The sequence below is a fragment of the Ursus maritimus genome, unplaced genomic scaffold (genome assembly GCF_017311325.1).
Source record: "Ursus maritimus isolate PB19 unplaced genomic scaffold, ASM1731132v1 scaffold_24, whole genome shotgun sequence".
NCBI classification, from domain to species: Eukaryota; Metazoa; Chordata; class Mammalia; order Carnivora; family Ursidae; genus Ursus; species Ursus maritimus.
In genome coordinates, this window is record NW_024424897.1 from 15,136,346 (window position 1) to 15,155,230 (window position 18,885).

General features: G+C 42.8%; 1 protein-coding gene across 1 annotated transcript in view; it reads right to left on the reverse strand.

The window, feature by feature from the left end:
- Positions 1-18,885, reverse strand: part of TANC2 (tetratricopeptide repeat, ankyrin repeat and coiled-coil containing 2) — a 150,902-nt gene that overhangs the window by 14,802 nt on the left and 117,215 nt on the right. Inside the window, exons 12-18 of the mRNA XM_040640428.1 lie at positions 18,614-18,850; positions 14,208-14,393; positions 12,176-12,269; positions 6,798-6,931; positions 5,720-5,843; positions 1,183-1,358; positions 734-866 (exon numbers count right to left, since the gene is read on the reverse strand). Coding sequence (XP_040496362.1) covers positions 734-866; positions 1,183-1,358; positions 5,720-5,843; positions 6,798-6,931; positions 12,176-12,269; positions 14,208-14,393; positions 18,614-18,850 — 1,084 coding nt within the window. The remainder of the gene's footprint in view (positions 1-733; positions 867-1,182; positions 1,359-5,719; positions 5,844-6,797; positions 6,932-12,175; positions 12,270-14,207; positions 14,394-18,613; positions 18,851-18,885) is intronic.

An 18,885-nucleotide genomic window follows, 5' to 3' on the forward strand; every position in this document is an offset into this window, starting at 1 on the left:
CAGTCGTTAAAAAAAATCTTCTTTTAAGGTGAAGTAAATTAAAAGATTAGAGGTGTAGGGAACTCATGCAGGCTAAATCAAAGAGGAGAAGGCAAAGCTGACCAAGCCATCAGACCACGCCTGATGCTGACAGCGGTGAAATATACCTCGTGGGCGACTCGGTAACGTCTGACAACCTTCAAAGAAAGGAGAAAACAAAAAGTTGTAGGAGAGGAAAAAAAAAATGGATGAAGGTGAAAAAAAAAAAAAAGAAGGAAAAAGCAGCAGTGAGAGGCAGGCAGCAAAAAAGCCAGCATATCAGCCAACCCTCGCCTACAGGTCTGTGGGATGGGGGAGCAGATGGGACAGCAGCAGCAGGGACTGGAGAGTCTGAAGCACATACAGAGCGGGGGAAAGCAGAGGCTCACGGCAGTGCAGGGATCCAGGATGTTCACAGGGTGGGGCTGGCACAGAGGCATTAGCACGAAGCTGTGCCTAAGGTTAGAGCAGCCTCCTGGCTAAGGCGACTAGGGGCATGGCAGATAACCAGGTGATTCTGGACACAGAGTAGTGTCGACCATGGCTCAGAGGGTGCTTTCTCTGGGCCAAGAGCCTTTCTGTTCACTTGGACAACAAATGGGCCAGGGCAGAGGGGAAACTATACACACTCACACCAAACACCCAGGGCAGCCAGACCACTGGACCAGTCTGGCCCCTGGGCACAGCTGGCCAGCACCTTCTTCCTTTCTCCTACCTATCTTGGCTCCTTTCTTCAGAAGAGTGACAACAACAGAAGTGTTCCGGCACCCTACTGCTCTGTCCAGAGGGCGCATTCCGCTATAGTCCACATGTTCGATCATGGCCCCGTGATCCACCAGGAACTGGACCTAGGACATGGATCAAGCAGAACAGTTAACACAAGTGCAATGGCTCAGCACAGCTCTACTGAGGGCTCTGGCTGCTGCCTGGACTCTATTCAATCGCTGGTTTGAACCAGGCTGGGGAGCCGTGGGATTTCAGGCCATACTTGTATTCTTGGTCTTTAGTGGTGCTTTGAATATTCCTGTCCTCCAGCAAGTACAGGTCCAAGAACTTTCCATCAAGAATCATCAACATGTTACTCTACCCTTAACCGCTGAGAACATTACGGATGGAGAACCATCCCTATCCCTACCACCCAAAGGCTTGTGTAAAGGCACTCACCACCTCGGCATCACCGTAGAAAGCTGCCAGATCCAGTGGGGTGCGGCCGTTTTTGTCAGCATGGTCTGTAGCAGCCCCATTATCCACCAGGGAACGTACTACTGAGAGATGACCCTTCAAACAAGCCCAGCTGAGGGCTGTCAGTCCTTCTTTGTCCATCAGAGCAATGGAGGCACCTACAAGAGCGAATGTAACACAGGGCTGAGGCCATCCAGAGCAGGACAGAGAGCTGGTACCGAAGCTGCACGCTCTGCCAAAGCACAGCTTTAGTTTCTGGGAGGGGAGTTCTCTTTCAATAAAATTGTTAAAAAAAAAAAAAAAGATCCTACAAGCCCTCAGGAGAAGAGAGTCCAGTTGTTTTTACTGGGAATTCTGGATATGCCACAATCCACCCCAAGCTTACTCTCTGGGCTTAAGTTTCATTACGCCCCTCAGAGAATCCTCTACTTGGGCCACATGGCTGTGCTCACGGCCCCCTGACTCTCCCACGATGTTCCTGTAGCCTTGCTTCTGGTCATGTTTGCTCCCACGTGGGGAATCTTTAGATTCCTGCCTCACTTCTACTCATTCTCTCGGGACCATTTCAAATCCCCGTTTCTGGGAAGCTTCTGGTTCACTGTTCACCTCATCTTAAATGTGCTTAACACATGTCACCTTATTCTGTTCTTAATCTTTTTTTATGTATCCTACTTGTATGTAATAAATTCTCAGTGAATGTTTTCAGGACTCAGCAAGTCTTCCCTTGGTAATAGCATAAACTCCTGGACAGATTCTCATAAAACAGAAGGAGCTCAGTCCATGTTTATCACTGGTGATAGCACCAGGCCACGCTGTCTCTCCCTAGAATGTGGGGGAGATGAACTCATGGGAAGAGACTGAGCCCAGGCCACAAGGAAATTCAGAGTTTAATTAAACTTGTCGGCCTTCAATGACCCCATCCCCACTCTCTTAGCCTTTTTGGTATTCTACATCTGTTTCTCTTCAACATTTCTATTTTCATCTGTAAGGATCAAGCATACTTGATACACTGTTTTGTAATTAGTCTAAAATTCAATATATATTTGGTTCTTAGCCTAGACTGAAAGCTCTTGGATGGCAAAGGGCCTATCATTTCCTTGCTAGTTTTGAAGCGTACCTAAGACAACTCTTTTCACACAGCTGACACGGCACACTAGCTAAATTAGGATCAACTTACTGCGTACAGAACGCTTTCCAGGCTGCCTCCTCAGGTAGACAGGATTCGGATGTCAGATCAAGCTTAGGGTGTGCCACAGCCAGGCTCAGGGTCTACTCAGCAGTTATCTGGACTATCTGTTTTTACTCCTACAGGTCAGACAACCAGACTTGGCTGCTTCCCACAGGAGGACGAAGGGCTGGAAGGTACCATACCTCTAACTCTGATGATAGCCATTTTTTATGTGCTGGGTGCCCTTTTCACAATGGTATAGTTTACAATTAAGACATCGACTCTAACACAGAATGAATTTGAATGTGGGAGAGAATCTAAGGAGCTTCCTCAGATGGAACATCTATAAATTCCCTGGACAGAGCCTCCAAAAGTAGAAGCAGCAGAAGAAGGTTCTGGATGTATATTACAGAGAAGCTGATTTTCCAAAGATAAGGAAAGCTGGAATTTAAGAAATTAATAGGAAATACATATGAAATAAACCTGTCTAGGCAATATGCGTCCAAAATTCAATATGTAAGCTTCCCCCTCTCTCTTTTCTTCCCCTTGCTGTTAATGGAATCACACTTCTTCCAAGCATCCATTTTAAAACTTTGGAGTTATCTTTAACTCAACTATCATTATTTCCTACATGTAATTACTCTTTATATCCCAAATCGTTTTTGTACTTGGCCCTTCTGTTCTATTCTAACAGCTACCGCACCTGGATTAGAGCCTCATTACTTCTCATCTATTACAATGCTTCCTAATTGATCCCCTGGCCCGCTATAATTCCTCCATCAAATCTACTATTCGCCCTACTGCCAGAGGGATTTTTTTTAAAGCACAACTTTGGCATCAATTCCCTTTTAAAAAATCTTGAAAAGCTCCCCATTGCCTTCAGAATTAAGTCCAAAACCTCTTTTAATCTGTTCCTTTTCACTTTCTTTCCACATACGTTTCCAGTTTTACTTTCCAAGGGCCCTCATGTACGTCACTGGACAACCTGTGTTATTTCCCCAAACCCATTGTGTGCTGGATCTCCTCGTTGACTTTTCATTCATGTTCCCCTCCCTAATATGAAACTTTTTTCCTATTCACCTCTCAAAGTCTGTCTTTTCCTAACTCAAATACCTTTATCAGAGCACTTAGGATTCTCTGCTTTTCAGGTATTTATCTGCATTTCATCCCTTCCTTGACAGATTACAGAGTCTCGGAGGGCGCAGATTACAGTGTATTAGTTAAAAGAAATCACTCAGTGGCACAGCACTGGTATAGTGTTCTGCAAATAATGTTGGCTAAATAAATGTTTGTAGAATTTGTTGATTTAGTGGAAGTCTCTGATTTAATGTGAAAAAATGAAATACTGAGGATCCTTGACTTACGACAGTTTGACTTACAATTTTTTAACTTTATGATGGTGCAGAAGTGATATGCATTCAGTAGAAAATGTACTTCAAATTTTGAATGTGGACCTCTTCCCAGGCTAGTGATGTGTGGTACGACGCTCTCTTGTGATGCTGGCCAGTAGCAGTGAGCACAGCAACCCAGCAGCCGCATGATCACGAGGGTAAATGACAGATACACTTACAACCATTCCGTTTTTCACTTTCAGTACAGCATTCAATAAACTCCATGAGATATTCAGCACTATTATACAGTAGGCTTTGTGTTAGATGATTTTGCCCAACTGTAGGCTGATATAAGTGTTCTGAACACATTTAAGGTACACAAGGCTACGCTATCATGTTCCACAGGCTAGGTGTACTATACACATTTTCGACTTCAGATATTTTCAACTTATAACATTTTAAACTTGGGTTTATCAGGACGCAAGCCCATCATAAGTTGAGGAAATCAGTAGTACAAAGACCAGCATGTCTGCAATGGTAAGGGAGAACAAATCTCTGGAATCTATGTCTGATAAGCTTCCACTGGCATGTGGCAGACACTGTGCAGTGATCTAAAGGTTATCAGTGGTTGAAGAGGTCTTGCCTTTTCTAGTAGACTTGGGCTGTTCTGGGACATTTATTCTTGCCGCATCTTATCCTGAGAATCTACGTACACCCCCTATCCTCCTCCAACCCCCTCCTGGCAGAGGTAAGGATAGATATCACAAAACCAGACTTGTTTGTTGGCTTGTACTGGGGAAGCAAGAACCACTCTGTATACTGGGAGAGTGGTTCCCTGGTTCTGACCCAGCATTGTGAATGTGAGGCTGTGGAAACAAATCTTCTTTGGAGGATCCAGCTAAAGATCCAATGAGTCTTAGTTTGAAATCGTAGAAGAAACTTCATCTTCTTAACTCGACTACCCTTAGTTTTGCTGGCCTGGTTATGATTCTTCAGGAGCTTGGATTCCTTGAAGTGAATGTGCCCACAGATATAATTATAGATGTTTAGGTCCAGTTTACTAATAGGGAAGGCTAACTGGAATGGAGTCATTTGGGTGGTCACGATCACACTATCTCCTGCTTCATGTAAATGCTCACAGTCCACTAGATGGTACTGTAGGGTCACCGGAGACTTGAGTTTTTCTTCTGCAGAAGTCCACCCTCATTCACCCCTGTTTTGTATAAGTGACTGAGGTCAGGGCAATCAAAAGGAGCCTGAAATGCTTTTGAAGGTGGTGTGACCATAATCTCTTTAACTTATTTCCCATTCACCAGGAATATGTGAATGTTAATGTCAAAAGGAATTTATTACAAAGGAAGATCATATAATATCCTGATTTTTCAAAAAGGGTCCCACTGTCAGCAATTATCTTAACCTCTGCTTGCCTCCTTTGGATACAAGAAAAATATTAGTTGTGCAGGCTTACAAAAGAATTGATAAAAAGTTAAAAAAAAAACACAGTCCTTGGAAGATGAACATCTATTGAGTGTATATTAAAAAATCAAAGTTTGGAGATTAAAGATTTGAATTAGAGAATTTAGAATATGTTAATTTGATTAGAATACCAAAAATCCCTCAAGCCATAAGGAAACGAATATCAGAGTTAAAGGATCCCACTGTATATAAGAGGAGAGGAGATGGACTTTCACATTTTAACCAACTAGATTCATAATACATATTCTTTTTTTAAAAAAAATTATTTTGAGAGAGCGTGCGTGCATGTGCACGTGGGGAAAGGGCAGAGGGAGAGAAACTCAAATAGACTCCCCACCAAGCATGGAGCCCAGGGGCTCGATCCCAGGACCCTGAGTTCACGCCCCAAGCTGAAACCAAGTGTCTGGATGCTCAACTGACTGAGCCCCACAGGTACCCCAATAATATCTATTCTTAACATCTCTTAGAATCCGTCACTGGAAATCATGAGGTCTTTGGGTTATCATAGGCACTGACCATGCAGCTCTGGCACCCCAAGACTCACCTTGTGCAAGCAGAAAGTCCACAGTTCCTAGATGGCCTTCGGAGGCAGCCATCATCAGGGGAGTACGACCCTGCTTGTCTGCCATATTGACATCAGCTCCATGGGTGAGTAAAAGATCAACAATCTGCAAGTGCAGAGAAACGGACGAATGAGCCAGGAAGAGCTGCTGAGTAGACACGTGCACGTTGTTCCCTATACTGGGGGATCACCTCCTGCTGTACAGGCCAGTCACCTCTCCCCGTAACTTTCTACTGCAAGGGTCCTTCTAATTCCTGCAGGGTCCTAGTACCATGTGATTTGATCTCTGACTCTCTCAAGGATAGCCAAATGGGAGTTCAACTCTGAATGCTTGACTCAGCCCCTACGTGAAGAAGAATTTAAGATACAAAAGACCAAGATGTAGACTAAACAATCCCACAACAGAAGCTCCAACACAAGTCACTACCTATGCCAGTGCCATTTCATTGACCTCGGGGGTTGCTAGCCTGCCTGTAGTGAATATTTATGACTGAAGTAAATACAATAAAGTGCCTCTGATAACTCTTTTATGTTTGGCTTCTAGAGGCTTTTTTCTACACAAAGATTATTACCAATATGCTTTCTTTTCCATCCTATGTGTATAAATTAGCATTTATCCAGAATTCAAACACCTGGAAAGATTGCATAGCTAAAATTTACATACACCACATTTTCTTTTAGCAAGTCTGAGACACCTGCAAGACACCTGTTAGCAGGGATCTGCTGGGATATGAACCTTCCAGAGGACCTGTGGATATGTGGACCTGTGGATATGTGAGAAGCAGGTCACTCCATGACCAGTCCAGAAGTAGCTAGTCCTTCTGTACAATATGGATCATGATGATGATTTTTTTTTAAATGATGATGATTTGGAATGTTAGGTTTCTGATATGTTCTCAATGAACCAGAATACTAATAACAATGGTCCAAGTCCTCAAACCCAATGACTGCTGAGTAACCCAAACTTTGTGATTTTTTTTTTTTTTTTGCTCTCTGCTTCAGAAGTTCCTGTCTAGAACTCACCCCTATCTGAGGGACTGGACGTAGCTACACTGCTTACCTGCCAGTGGCCCTGGCGAACAGTGCTGAACAGGGGCACTGCCCCTCGGCGGTTTGGCTGGGCCACTGCTGCTCCCTGTTCCAAGAGCAGACGGCATACCTCCAGTTTGCCTCTTCCGGCTGCAGCTGTCAGTGCTAAGGGCAGAGAACACAGGCTGAGAACAGGTGGGTCCTGCGCTCCCGAGCCCTCTGTGTAAGCACGGCGGTACTGCTGTGGTTGAGTAACGTAACTGCTACTTTACCTCCAAGAATGATATTAGCTACGTTTGCCATGAAGGAAATTTGTAAAGAAAAATCATGAATAAAACCACATTTAAGTGGGCTTATAATGTATGGAGACAATTGTAATAATAAATTTATTGAAAATCACCTTTGATTAAACTTACTTGGTTTCATTTTTCCTACCTAGACTGTCTTCCCTACTTCTGACTTACCTCTTTTTTTTTTCTATCTCTTTTTAGCTACAGACCTTTCACGGGTGTATATGCACGGGTGGAATATAGAGAGAAGGGTCTTTGCAGAGTAAGGTCCTTTTATTTTATTTTATTAAAAAAAATATATATATATTTATGATTTTATATACTTATTTGACAGAGAGAGAGAGTGCGCGAGAGAGCACAAGCAGGGGAAGCTTTGGAGGAGGAGGGAGAAGCAGACGCCCTGCTGAGCAAGAAGCCCGATGCGGGGCTCAGTCCCAGGACCCTGGGATCATGACCTGAGCTGAAGGCAGATGCCCAACCATCTGAGCCACCCAGGTGCCCCAAGAACCCAACTTTATATTTCTAAAATTCAGAAAAAACCCACTTTGATTCTTGGGTCAGAACACAAGAGTAGCTTAAGAACTTGACTGGAAATCATCATGTCGTACACCTTAGTTACACATGTATATATAAATGAGCTCTCAGTAAAGCTGGAATGGGGTAGACACTCATTAGGAACCATAAGAATCATATTGTTGGTACATGAAACAAATGATTTGGAAAATTTCTAACTCTTACTTTCTCATTCCATTTAAAGTAGCTATGCAGCAAACCTCCCTTTTAATGCCCTATGTATGGCAGGGGAGGGCAAACACATTCTTTATCACAAAAGAATTTGTAGCCTGCTGGAGAAGATAGAGACAGTATTTCAGAAGCAAGCCTTTCACCAATGATGCCAGTTCACAGAACACTGCTGAAAACTGACAAACAGTGCCCATATTGAAAGCTGAAACTTCTATTGTTCAGTCTAACCTGGGGTTACATTGCTCTGACTGGCCCATTTCAGCTCACTGGATAACACATCTATATGAGAGGGAATGTTCCATTTGGCTGTTTTCTTTGTTGTATCATCTCTGTTGCTTAAGGTTATGATGTAATTTGGTAGGAATCTCCAGCTGATAGCTGGACACGGTCATTAACACAGCTGGCCAATTTCATCTCAAAACAACACAACCATGCACAATGGGATCTGTACTTCTCAAACTCCAAGAGCAAAAAACTCCTTTGGCTGGATTTTACGTTAGTCTTATCAAAAACTGTTAAAACTTTTTGAAAGAAAGAAGATTAAGGTAAAGTCGGTTCTGTAGAACAACAAAACTGGTTCTTAGAGCAAACACAGCAGTTTGGAGCCAAATCTCTTCCTACGAGACCAGTAACAGAATTTGTTCCTTAGCTTGTCAGCAGCTGATGAGATTATCTGACATAAATGGCCCTTTTTCAAAGCGAAACATCTAAGGAGTCTGAAGAGGCAGACGCAGACAGGATGCAGCTCAGAGTTGGGGAAATAGCCAAAGTCTGCTTGGATAGGATGGGGATACTAAACAGAATGTGGCATAGCAAATGGTTCTTCTGTTTATCTATTTTCAACTGTGGAAGAGTATAGCACAGACAGGTCATGCAAGACCAATGAGAGAGAGGTGGTTGGGGAGACATAAACTGATCACTGCTATCTAAAACATTAACTAAACATTTATTGAACTATTTGTCAGACACTGTCTCTGCTCTCAAGGAACTCAAGGTTGAGTAAGGATAATACAAATAAAAATTACATTACTATCCAGTGTATAAGATGTATGGAAGTAACATAGAGGAAGAAGTGTCTGAGAAGGTCTTCAGGAAGAGATGTTCATCTGAGCTAGACGCTGAAAAAGAAACAGGAGACTGAGAGGCAGGCCAAGCACAGGGAGAGCACGTACAAAGGCACTGAGGTGGGAGACAGCAAGTTTATTGTTATTGGAGTTACCGGAGAAGCCAGGCAATAGAGAAGGCTAGAGATCACGACTGGTCTTCTTAGGCTATACTAAATAACTTCATTAATGGTACAGGTGGTCAGTAAAGGGTGGTAAGCAGGTAAGTGAAATCAAGAGATTGCTCACAAAGATCATCACTCGGGCTGAAGTCACAAGGGAGATGCATCATGAGAGGGTGACAAGAAGATCAGCGAGGAGGCAGTTGTGATAACGTAGGCAAAGAATGAGTTACGAGTATCTTGTTTATTTTGTGAACTCTTGCTTCTTTTGGGTCCGAGGACAGTTCAGGCCCTCCAGAGTTGCTAGAAGCTTTTAACGCTGGTCCTGGTCTAAGCTCGTAAGGCAAGGAAGAAGAGGGGGTGGTGAACGGTCTTGTCACCTTAATTGCTTTTCTTCTGTACTGTTCCATTAAGAAGTCTGTGAAAACCCTATGGGATGGGAGGGGGCCAGCCAGATGGTGGAGGCTGGATGTAGGCAGATGCTATCTGGAAGAATAAAGAGGCTGCAAAAGGAGGACAAAAGCAACCAGGATATTCTAGTGAACTGCTTTTAAAAAATCCACTCTGTAAAAATTACATCTCAATTATTATTTCACTAAATGCTAAGATAAATTTCATTGATTCTAAGATGCACTTCTTTCCCTTCACATTTTAATATCTGTAAAACTGCGATGCATCTTGAGATTGCTGTGATAATAAAGAACTGTGTAGGTTTAACAGGCTGAGGCTTTCTTTTCTTTGTGGTGGCACATATAATAATGGCTATATAGTTTCCTATTTAGTGGTGTCTTAGATAGTCAGGGATCCAGATTGTTGGAAACATCACAACCATTTGATTTTCCTTAGGTAAAAACTGAGTTGTTTAGACAAGGGCTGTAGGTACAAGACCCAACCAGCTGGCTGCGGGTCACAGACCTTCATTCTCTATATAAGGGGGACAAGTATAAGATTTTACCAGTGGAGAAAACATCACAATTCACTGGGTCATTACACATTTTAAATGATTATGTGCTATAAGGTAGAAAGGAATATGTATATTTAGTAAATCTATCACTATAGGTAGAAAAGCAACTCATAGTCTGTTCTATATTAGTGTGGAAGTATAGGGACATTTTTATATAGCACAGACATTATTTCCTAGAAATTTTCCTGAAGCCAAATAACTTTATAGATCTATAAATTGTATTACAGATACATTTCATTCTAGCAGTATTTCAACAGCATTTTATGCATATAATGCTGAAATTATTTCATATATGTATCAAGTTAAACACAACACAATTCTGATTACAAGCCAACTGACACGAAGCTTTGATTTTTTTTACAATCTTGAGATATGGTACATATTTAAATAAAGTAATGTGATAAACTTCGTCGCACACGTTAAAGTGAGATATTTAAAAAGTCCTGAGGCCATAAAGTTTTATTCTTTTTTTTTTAGAGGAAGGGTAGAGAGGGAGAGAGAAAGAGAGAGAGAAACAGAGAGAGCTTCAGAGGGAGAGGGAGAGAATCCCAAGCAGGTTCCATGCCCAGCGCAGAGGTGACACGGGGCTTGATCTTACACCCCTGAGATCATGACCTGAGCTGCAATGAAGAGTCCAACGTCTAACCGACGGAGCCACCCAGGCGCTCCCATAAAGTTTTATTCTAATAAGAAATTCATAACAATAAAAATAAATCTTCCACTTAGTTCACTCTCAAACGTTTTAAAGAAATTCTTTCAAGTACCGCAGTAGAACGTGTTTGGTATTCACCACTATGATTGCTAGTCTTAAAATTCCTATCTATCATCCTCATCAGGCCATACTTTTGTCGCCCTCCCCTGGGGTTCCACGTGCATGGCTGGCCACAGCAGCCCGTCGGGAGGCTCAGCAACACTGTGCCGGGCAAGGCTGTGCTGATGGAAACAGTAAAGCGCCATGTCCCTTCTGCAGCTCTCAGTCACAACATACGCTCCAGAACTGCCAGCGTCCTTGTCAGTCCCTTCCCCTCAGTCCGTCCTCTGGCTTCCCGCGGGGTAGAGTCCCAGAGACGGCAGCTGTTTCCAGCTGCACATTTTCCTTTAATCTGTCATGGGCTCTTAAACTGCAGCTGCCTGGCAGCTGTTCCCTTCTGGCTCTTACAGAGGGAGGGATTGTTAGAGAAGCAAATTCCTGAGCTTTGGACCATTCTACATGATGTTAAAGAAGCCACGAAACCTACCTATGATATTTGCCATGAATGGAAACATCACGATCTGATAGGTTGTGGTAAATTTTAAATGAATTCAAGTGCCTCCTTTATTTTTAATAACACCCTGACTCTAACTGAAACACCTACCCTCCTCGTTTAAGAAAAATACTCCAAGTTGGCCATCTCAATATTGGTCTACTTCTCCTGGCAAATATGACACATATCTGTGGTGACTCTCCAGCTCTCATTGCCCTGGTTTCATAACAACACATAAAAGGTTACTAATGTTTCTCCAGATGTTCCAGTTTAGACTTGGGGGAAAGACAACGATCATTTCCTGCAAAGGCCACAAGGAAGAAGCTTCTGTTTGTGTAGTAAGTACCAAGCAATATAGACATCTCTTGGCTACAGATCAAGAGGGACTCCATGGGCCTGTGCCTTATGGGGTGGTACCTTCATTTTGCATCCAGATAGCAACTTTACTGAGACTATGTCAGTTTAACCACGTCAGATACCACTCGGCCATGATAACACTTGGTTAAGCCAGAGGTGTGGATAAACATTTAACCTCCTCGTTTACAACTGCAGGTGGAGTTATTTTGATGGGAGAACTATTTAGACCTAACTGCTACAAGGATCCCATAAAAGAAGAGAGAGGCCACAACTTTTTCTGCTCTGGCTTGGCACACTGTAAGGAAACTTCCAGTCTTTTAAAAATATTTGGAAACAAGAGCAGGGTAAAGTTTTGGTTGAAAGATGACTCTGGTGTTAATGATTTGGAGACTCCAAAGGGAAAGAGGATTGGAAGAAGGACAATGCTTGACTTTTTACTTTGGCTGAATCAAATCATGTCCAGTACAAAAGCCATAAGACGGAGACTACCAAAGGTCTGGCAGGGGAAAAATCAGGGTGTGAGATGCAGAGTATCTCCACACAAACACATTAATGAGAAAAGGGAGTAATGTCCATGAGAAGTACCTGTCTCTCCCCAGAGACTGTCAAAACTGTTGATCTGTGCTCGCTCTACTTCTTCTTCATCTTTTTCTGGAAGATCAAGTAGGTAGGAGACAATCTGAAACGAGAAGTGTGTCAGTTCAAACTTAAGGTGGGAAAGTATGCTACCAACTCTAGCCTGTGAGGTCTGAAAGACATTTGATGACCCAAGTGTGGCGCAATCTCTTGCACACAGAAGAAACCAGAACCGACTCCCAGCAAAGAAACCCAAAGCGGCCATGATGAACATTGTTTTATCAGGTACAGTTTATACGTTTCTCTTGAACACAGCTCACTTACATAGCATGTGGCTTTTGAAAAATTATTTATTCCTCAGATTTAAGTTAAAGAAGCAACCCCTCATCCTCCCAATAAAAATAAAGAGAAAAAAACCAATCAATCAATAAAACCCAGAAAACAGATATGGAGAAAACCGCAGGGCCTGTATTTTGTCTGAGTAGGGCAATGATCTTTTTTCTGCTCGGAAGTACAAGGACTGCTTCGGGGAATAATAAAGGGGAAACGACTACTAACATTAAAGGAAAGTGACAGTTCTGTTTCCGGGAATTTGCCTGTAGAGAGAGTTTAAAAACCTACAGATATTTAAAAATTCTTGTTTTACTTAATATTCCCTTGGTGACATATCAGGTCAGTTGGCAGGGCGGCTGTGCCACTGGAGCATCCCATGCAGTGGTGAGCCAACATGTTTTGGCCCGTGAAAGCTGAGCATTACATTTTCAGGAATTTTGTAAGCTGGTTATTAGACGAAGATGTTTGTTAAAAATTAAATAACCAATAAATTATATTAAAAACAAAGGTTAAAAAATATAAAATCTCATGACTTCTTAATTATTTAAACTACACTTTATCTGTGCTCTTGAGGTTATTTACATGGATTGTGTTGTATCTGTGCTACTGTGTGTCTCTTCGCAACTCTGTGTTTAGCGATGTCACAACAGCAGCTCGGTATCAGCTGTGGTGGGAGCGTTTACACCTTGGAAATTGGCAAACGTTACAAATCAAGATTTGATTTAGTGCTAACGCTCAAAGAGGCTCCAGTTTAATGAATATGATTTGTATGAGGGTGAGAAGTAGTGTAACACAGATCACATGTCAGATTTACTGACAAGAAATTATTGGGAAAAGAGCAAAAAAGATCATCGCTGAGTTGCAACCACAGTTTGGCTTCAGATATAAATTTCACAAAAATCAAGTGTTCCATCAAGAGAACTGTATATATTTCATTATTTGTAAACTGTATGCTACATGTTCTTCGTATCAGTAAAATTTATACTAATTTTAAGTATGTATGTACACACACACACACACACACACACACGCACTCTTTTGCTCCACTACCCTCCTTGAACTGGATGTTCAACATTTCCTAGCAATTATCAGTTCCATACATTTGTTACAATATTATTACTACGATTAGTAAAAAAAATTAGCAAAAATACCATTTGTATAGTGTTTAACAGCTTACAAAGCACCTTTCATACCAGCTATGTAAAAAAGAATATATTAGACTAATTTTACTGATGGGAAACGAAGGTTCTAAGAGATGAGGTAAACCGCCCAAGGTCCAGAGTGAACGAGTAGCAAACTGGGACTCAAATCTGGTCCTTCTGAGATTTCAAATGTTGTGCCCTTCCCATTCCACACTGCTTACCCATCTGAGCACAGGTCAATAAATAATCCCTAGGAGCCGAGTGTCACTGTCTGTTAAATAAGGGTGGCAAGATGGGGAGGAATTGGATTAGACGATTTCCCAAGTTCTTTTCCACTCTCAAGTGCTGTGTTCATAATTCTAGATATGCTGGTATTTGAGAATTCAAGTGCTTCATGGAGTTCAGTCTCTGATTCCTCAAAACAGTTACCAAAACGCTAATTTTCACATTAACGAGGCAGGTGATTTTGTAATAATGCAACACTTTTTCCCCTGGTTCCTAGGTCCTTCAATACACAGCCTGAAAAAAACCCTAAAAACCCTAAACCTTATCACCTGGTTTCTTACCTCAGTGTATCCCATGCTGGCTGCGGCAATGAGGGCCTGCTGGATGGCGTGGCTCTTCTTAAATACGCCTTGCTGCTGGCCAGCCATCGTCCAGTCACACTGAATCAAAAACTTGACAACCTCCAGGTGACCTCGGAGTGCAGCATGGACCAAAGCACACTGCCCATTCTTGTCCAAATGATCCACCTAAGGGGAAGGACAGAGAAATGTGTGTGAACAAAGATCTGTGGCCACACTCCTAATCCAGTCACATTGGTCTACTGCACATGATCAGACTAGCAAGAGTCATCCCTTCCCATACCCTGAATCAATCTCTGAGAAAATCTAGAAAGTTCTCTCCTACTCAGGCTAGATCACTGCTGAGCTAGAACTCTGGTAGATGCCTCTCAGGGAAGAACCTTTTTTCATAAGGTCAGGCTTTTGTTTTCACAGAAAAGGGAACCAAAAAACCAAAACTCCCAGCTCCAGCTTTGTTTTCCTGAGGTACATTCCCCTTTGTCCTCAAATAGTTCTTTTCAGACCAAGATTTGAAAGACTTGTAGCTCTGCTAGCACAAAAAAAAACTGTCTTTGAAATCATGAAAGGGAAGAAAAACATTTTGAAGTCAAATTTTTTGGTCTTCCAAAGAAGCAAAATACCTCATATCGTGAATCATACTTTTGACCACCAAGCTTTGGCGGAGGCTACTTTTTTTCTTCCAATGGGAGGGCAGAATCTCAAAGATCTGGCCAACATGGCTAGAGGTACTTGGAGCTTAATGCTAGATTATGTTCCGATAGCGGCTTTTATGGTTGCAGTGTTGGTTGCAAGTTTAGGTTGAAGGAGGAGCCTGGTTAAGATCGATCTACCAGAAGGTAGCCACAAGTTTCAACAGAAGAGTAGCTTTTTCTGGCAGGTAGGTTTCCAGGGGTAGTAAGGGCACTTGAAACATAAATTTCAAGGGAAAAGTTTAAACTACAAAGTTGAGAGGGTCTTTTGGGACCAGAGCATATTTCTGAATGCCTGGCTAAGTGGTCTGAATTTTAATCAGGGGTAATGGAGAGTCATTGAGAATTTTCATGCTCATACTACTTTCGAAAACTAAGGGGATGACTAAAACGTGCTTTGGCTTCTTAGAGAAATGATTAAGTCCTGGGCTGGGGCATTAATAGTAAATGATGAGTGTGGAAAATCTGGTGGTGCAGAAAGTACCGAAACGTTCATAAAATACTTTAGCGGAAGCTGAAAGGACACAGGAGCCAACTTGAAGGAGCTCCCCAAGGTCAAATCTTGGGCAATTTGAGCAACAAATAATAATGGCAATGGGTCACAGGTCCTAGTACAACATAAATACAGGAATCCATAGTGCTTTAAATGAATAAATAAAGAAGAAACAGCTCTTCCTTACATTAAAATTCTAATTAATAAATGTTGAAGGAATAAGGGAAATAGAAAAGCTCAAAAACACCACAGCAATCATTATTGCAGCAAGAATCTCTGATGGATCCTAAAATCAGTGGATAAAAAGCGTGAGAAACAAGAGATTTGTCTAGTCTCAAAGCATCTCCCTCAAAGATACTTCTTAATTACAAAGGGAAAAACAGTAACTTCAGAACTGAGAACCCCGAGACACAATCTGACCCAGGTGATCGAGGTTAGCCTCCCCCGTAATAGGACGCAGCAACACCATATACCGGCCTAAGTGCCGCATTAGCGAGGGCACAGCAGCACTTCTGTGGTAGTCTTGCTGACGATATATAAACTCAACCTAACAATGAGAAAATCTCAAACTAAAACTGAAGAACGTCGTACAAATAACTGGCTAGTGTTCTTCAGTATTTTGGCGCTGATGCCATGGGAAAGAGTCTGAGGATGGAGAAGACCAGAGGACAAAATCTCAGTGAATAGTGACATTAGGAGAGGAAGAAGAGAAGAGCAACCAGGCAGGCAGGGAGAGAACGAGGACTACACTCCAAGCTCTGGGAAGTGTTGTGTCAACATTGCCAACATTACGGAGAGGTTTAGAGGGGTGAGGAATGAGAAAAAGTTACTTTATTTGGTGGTTGGCTGTTGTCTGTGACTTTTGAGAGAGTAGCTTCAGTTGAATGCCAAGAGGTTAGGTGTTTTCTTTTCCTTTCTTTTCTTCCCTTCTATTTTTCTTTTTAAAGATTTTATTTTTAAGTAATCTCCACACCGAACATGGGGCTTGAACTTACAACCCTGAGATCAAGAGTCATAGGCTCTACCGACTGAGCCAGCTGGGGGTGCCCTCCCCCTGCCCTTTTCTTAAAGAATATTATTTATTAGGCTCTGCAAGAGATGAAAAGAGACTTTATTTCTCCCTCTTTTTAAAAGATTTATTTTATTTATTTGAGAGAGAGAGAGAGAGTGTGCGCAAGCAGGGGAGGGGCAGAGGGAGAAGGAGGAAGCAGACTCCCCACTGAGTGCAAGGCAGGGCTCAATCTCATGACCCTGAGATCAGGACCTGAGACAAAATCAAGAGTCATATGCTTAACTGACTGAGCCACCCAGGTGCTCCAAGACTTCATCTCTTTTTAAAAAGGCTTTCTCAGTTTCATTTCTCATGGTGACTCCATTAATCCTTTTTATGGATGAAAACAGTGGAACTGAGAGATTAAATGACTTGTCCAAGCCCTCGGAGAAAGGAAGTGTAAATGGAGGCTTTGACCAAGTTGTGTTTGATCCAAAGTTTATGATTTTAATGATTTAATTCCTTTTCTCTCATAGAAGCCAGACTAAAAGTGGTTAAAGGGGCAGTAAGGAAGCAGAGTTGGCAAGTAGAGATGACTCCTGGGATAGGACTGGTGGACATGGAAGGGAAGAGACGGGATCACAGCTTCTGGTTAGCAGGAGAGAGAGAAGCTGCTTTTTTGGGTTATAGGAGACAGTCATAGGTTTGTTGAGAATTTATTTTTTATTTTTATTTTTAAAGATTTACTTATTTACTTATCAGAGAGACAGAGAGAGAGAGAGCGTGCACAAGCAGGGGAAGCAGCAGGCAGGCAGAAGGAGAAGCTGGCTCCCCGCTTAGCAGGGAACCTGAAGCAGGACTCGATTCCAGGACCCCGGATCATGACCTGAGATGAAGGCAGAAGCTTAACGACTGAGCCACACAGGCATCCTAGTTTGTTGAGAATTTAGAAAAAGAGTGAAACAAATTGTGAGAGAACAGTGACATACAGAGAGAAAAAAATACAGGTGGAGGCAAGTGCTTTGGAAAGGAAGGTAAACACTTTCCTTCTCTGAGGCAGACATGAAGAGAGTGTCGGCAAGGATAAACAGAGTTTTGAGAGGGAGGCACATGGAGATGAACTCAATCTTGGTAATGTGGGAGGCCAAGAGGTGCGACAGGGTGTGGAGAAGAATGCAAATAATTTCCATATCTGCTCTGGGGAAAACAGAAATGTGTGGAATGGTAACTGGGCAACAGGAAAGACCCAACTGAGATAAGAATATGAACTGACAGCAGTAGTAATGAGGCACAGTTGTTCTTCTCGTTTTAGAGATGTTCATTCAAATGAATAGGACATTACAGGTGGGCATTGTAGGTCTGTGTCACAGGAGACACCGAAGGCTCTGAAATTTCACTGAGAGTCTCCGGTCCCAGTTCTCAAAAGTCTCAAGAAGTCCCCCTTTCTTCCCTGGTAAGAACACTGGACACCTCAGAACAAGGTCACACATATTACTTATAATTCAGGGCAAAACCACCAAAATCCTCAGTCTGTTTTCAAGACGGAAACAAAATGCCACAAGGCTACGATTTTCCCCAGAGGCTTACGTTGTTGAGACCAGCATTTCTCTTTTCACCAAAATTTTGAAATTGAGTTCTTTTATACACAGCAGCTCTTGAGATACTATAAAGCAAACACTTTTTCAGGAAGGTCTTCAGAGAATTAAAGTACACTGGCAGAAACACCGCTGAGTGCCTCTGGTCGGTTTGAGTATAAACACAGAGAGTCATGCTCTCCTCATACCTCTACGACGCTGGTCTTCAAGGCTAGGGTGAGGGAGTCTGGCCTCTGTTCTTACCTCCAGGGCTAACTTCTCTTCTCTACACATGAAAGGCTGTGGGCACGGTTCAGTTCCGACCACCCACTGCAGTCTCTTTGCTCCTTCACTTCTCCTTCCTCTCTCTGTGCTCAGCAGAGAATTCCTTGGTTGTTAGGTGGGGACTTTTTGTGGCTGCTGATAAATGCCTCCCAAGGGTTTTAGAACCGTGTCCCGAAGTGGTGCAGGAGGGGCAGTGGCAAGTGGGCAAACCCTGGAATGTCTGCAGAGCCAGTATTCCCCGTGATCTGCGCCCTACCGGGTTTGATGTGCTCTGCCTGGACTCACGAGATGACACAGGAGACAAGAAAGAAGAAAAAGGGAGGACAGGAAAAGCAGCGGAGCGGGGCCGCCGTTACCTTGGCACGTTTCTTGCACAGCAGCACAACGATGCCCAGGTAGCCTGCTGCCGCGGCATAGCCCAGAGGGGTCAGGCCGCTTTCAGAAGAGGCGTCCACGTTGGCCCCAAACTCCAACAGCAGGGCCACCATTTCTGTGTAACCAAGATGAGACTGCACACACAGAATTGGAGCATTATTTAAAACCTCTGTCCGGTAATTGATGTTGGCACCTCCCAAAATCAGCAGTCGGCTGACCTAGAAATAAGCAAATAGAAATTATGCTTGGGCAA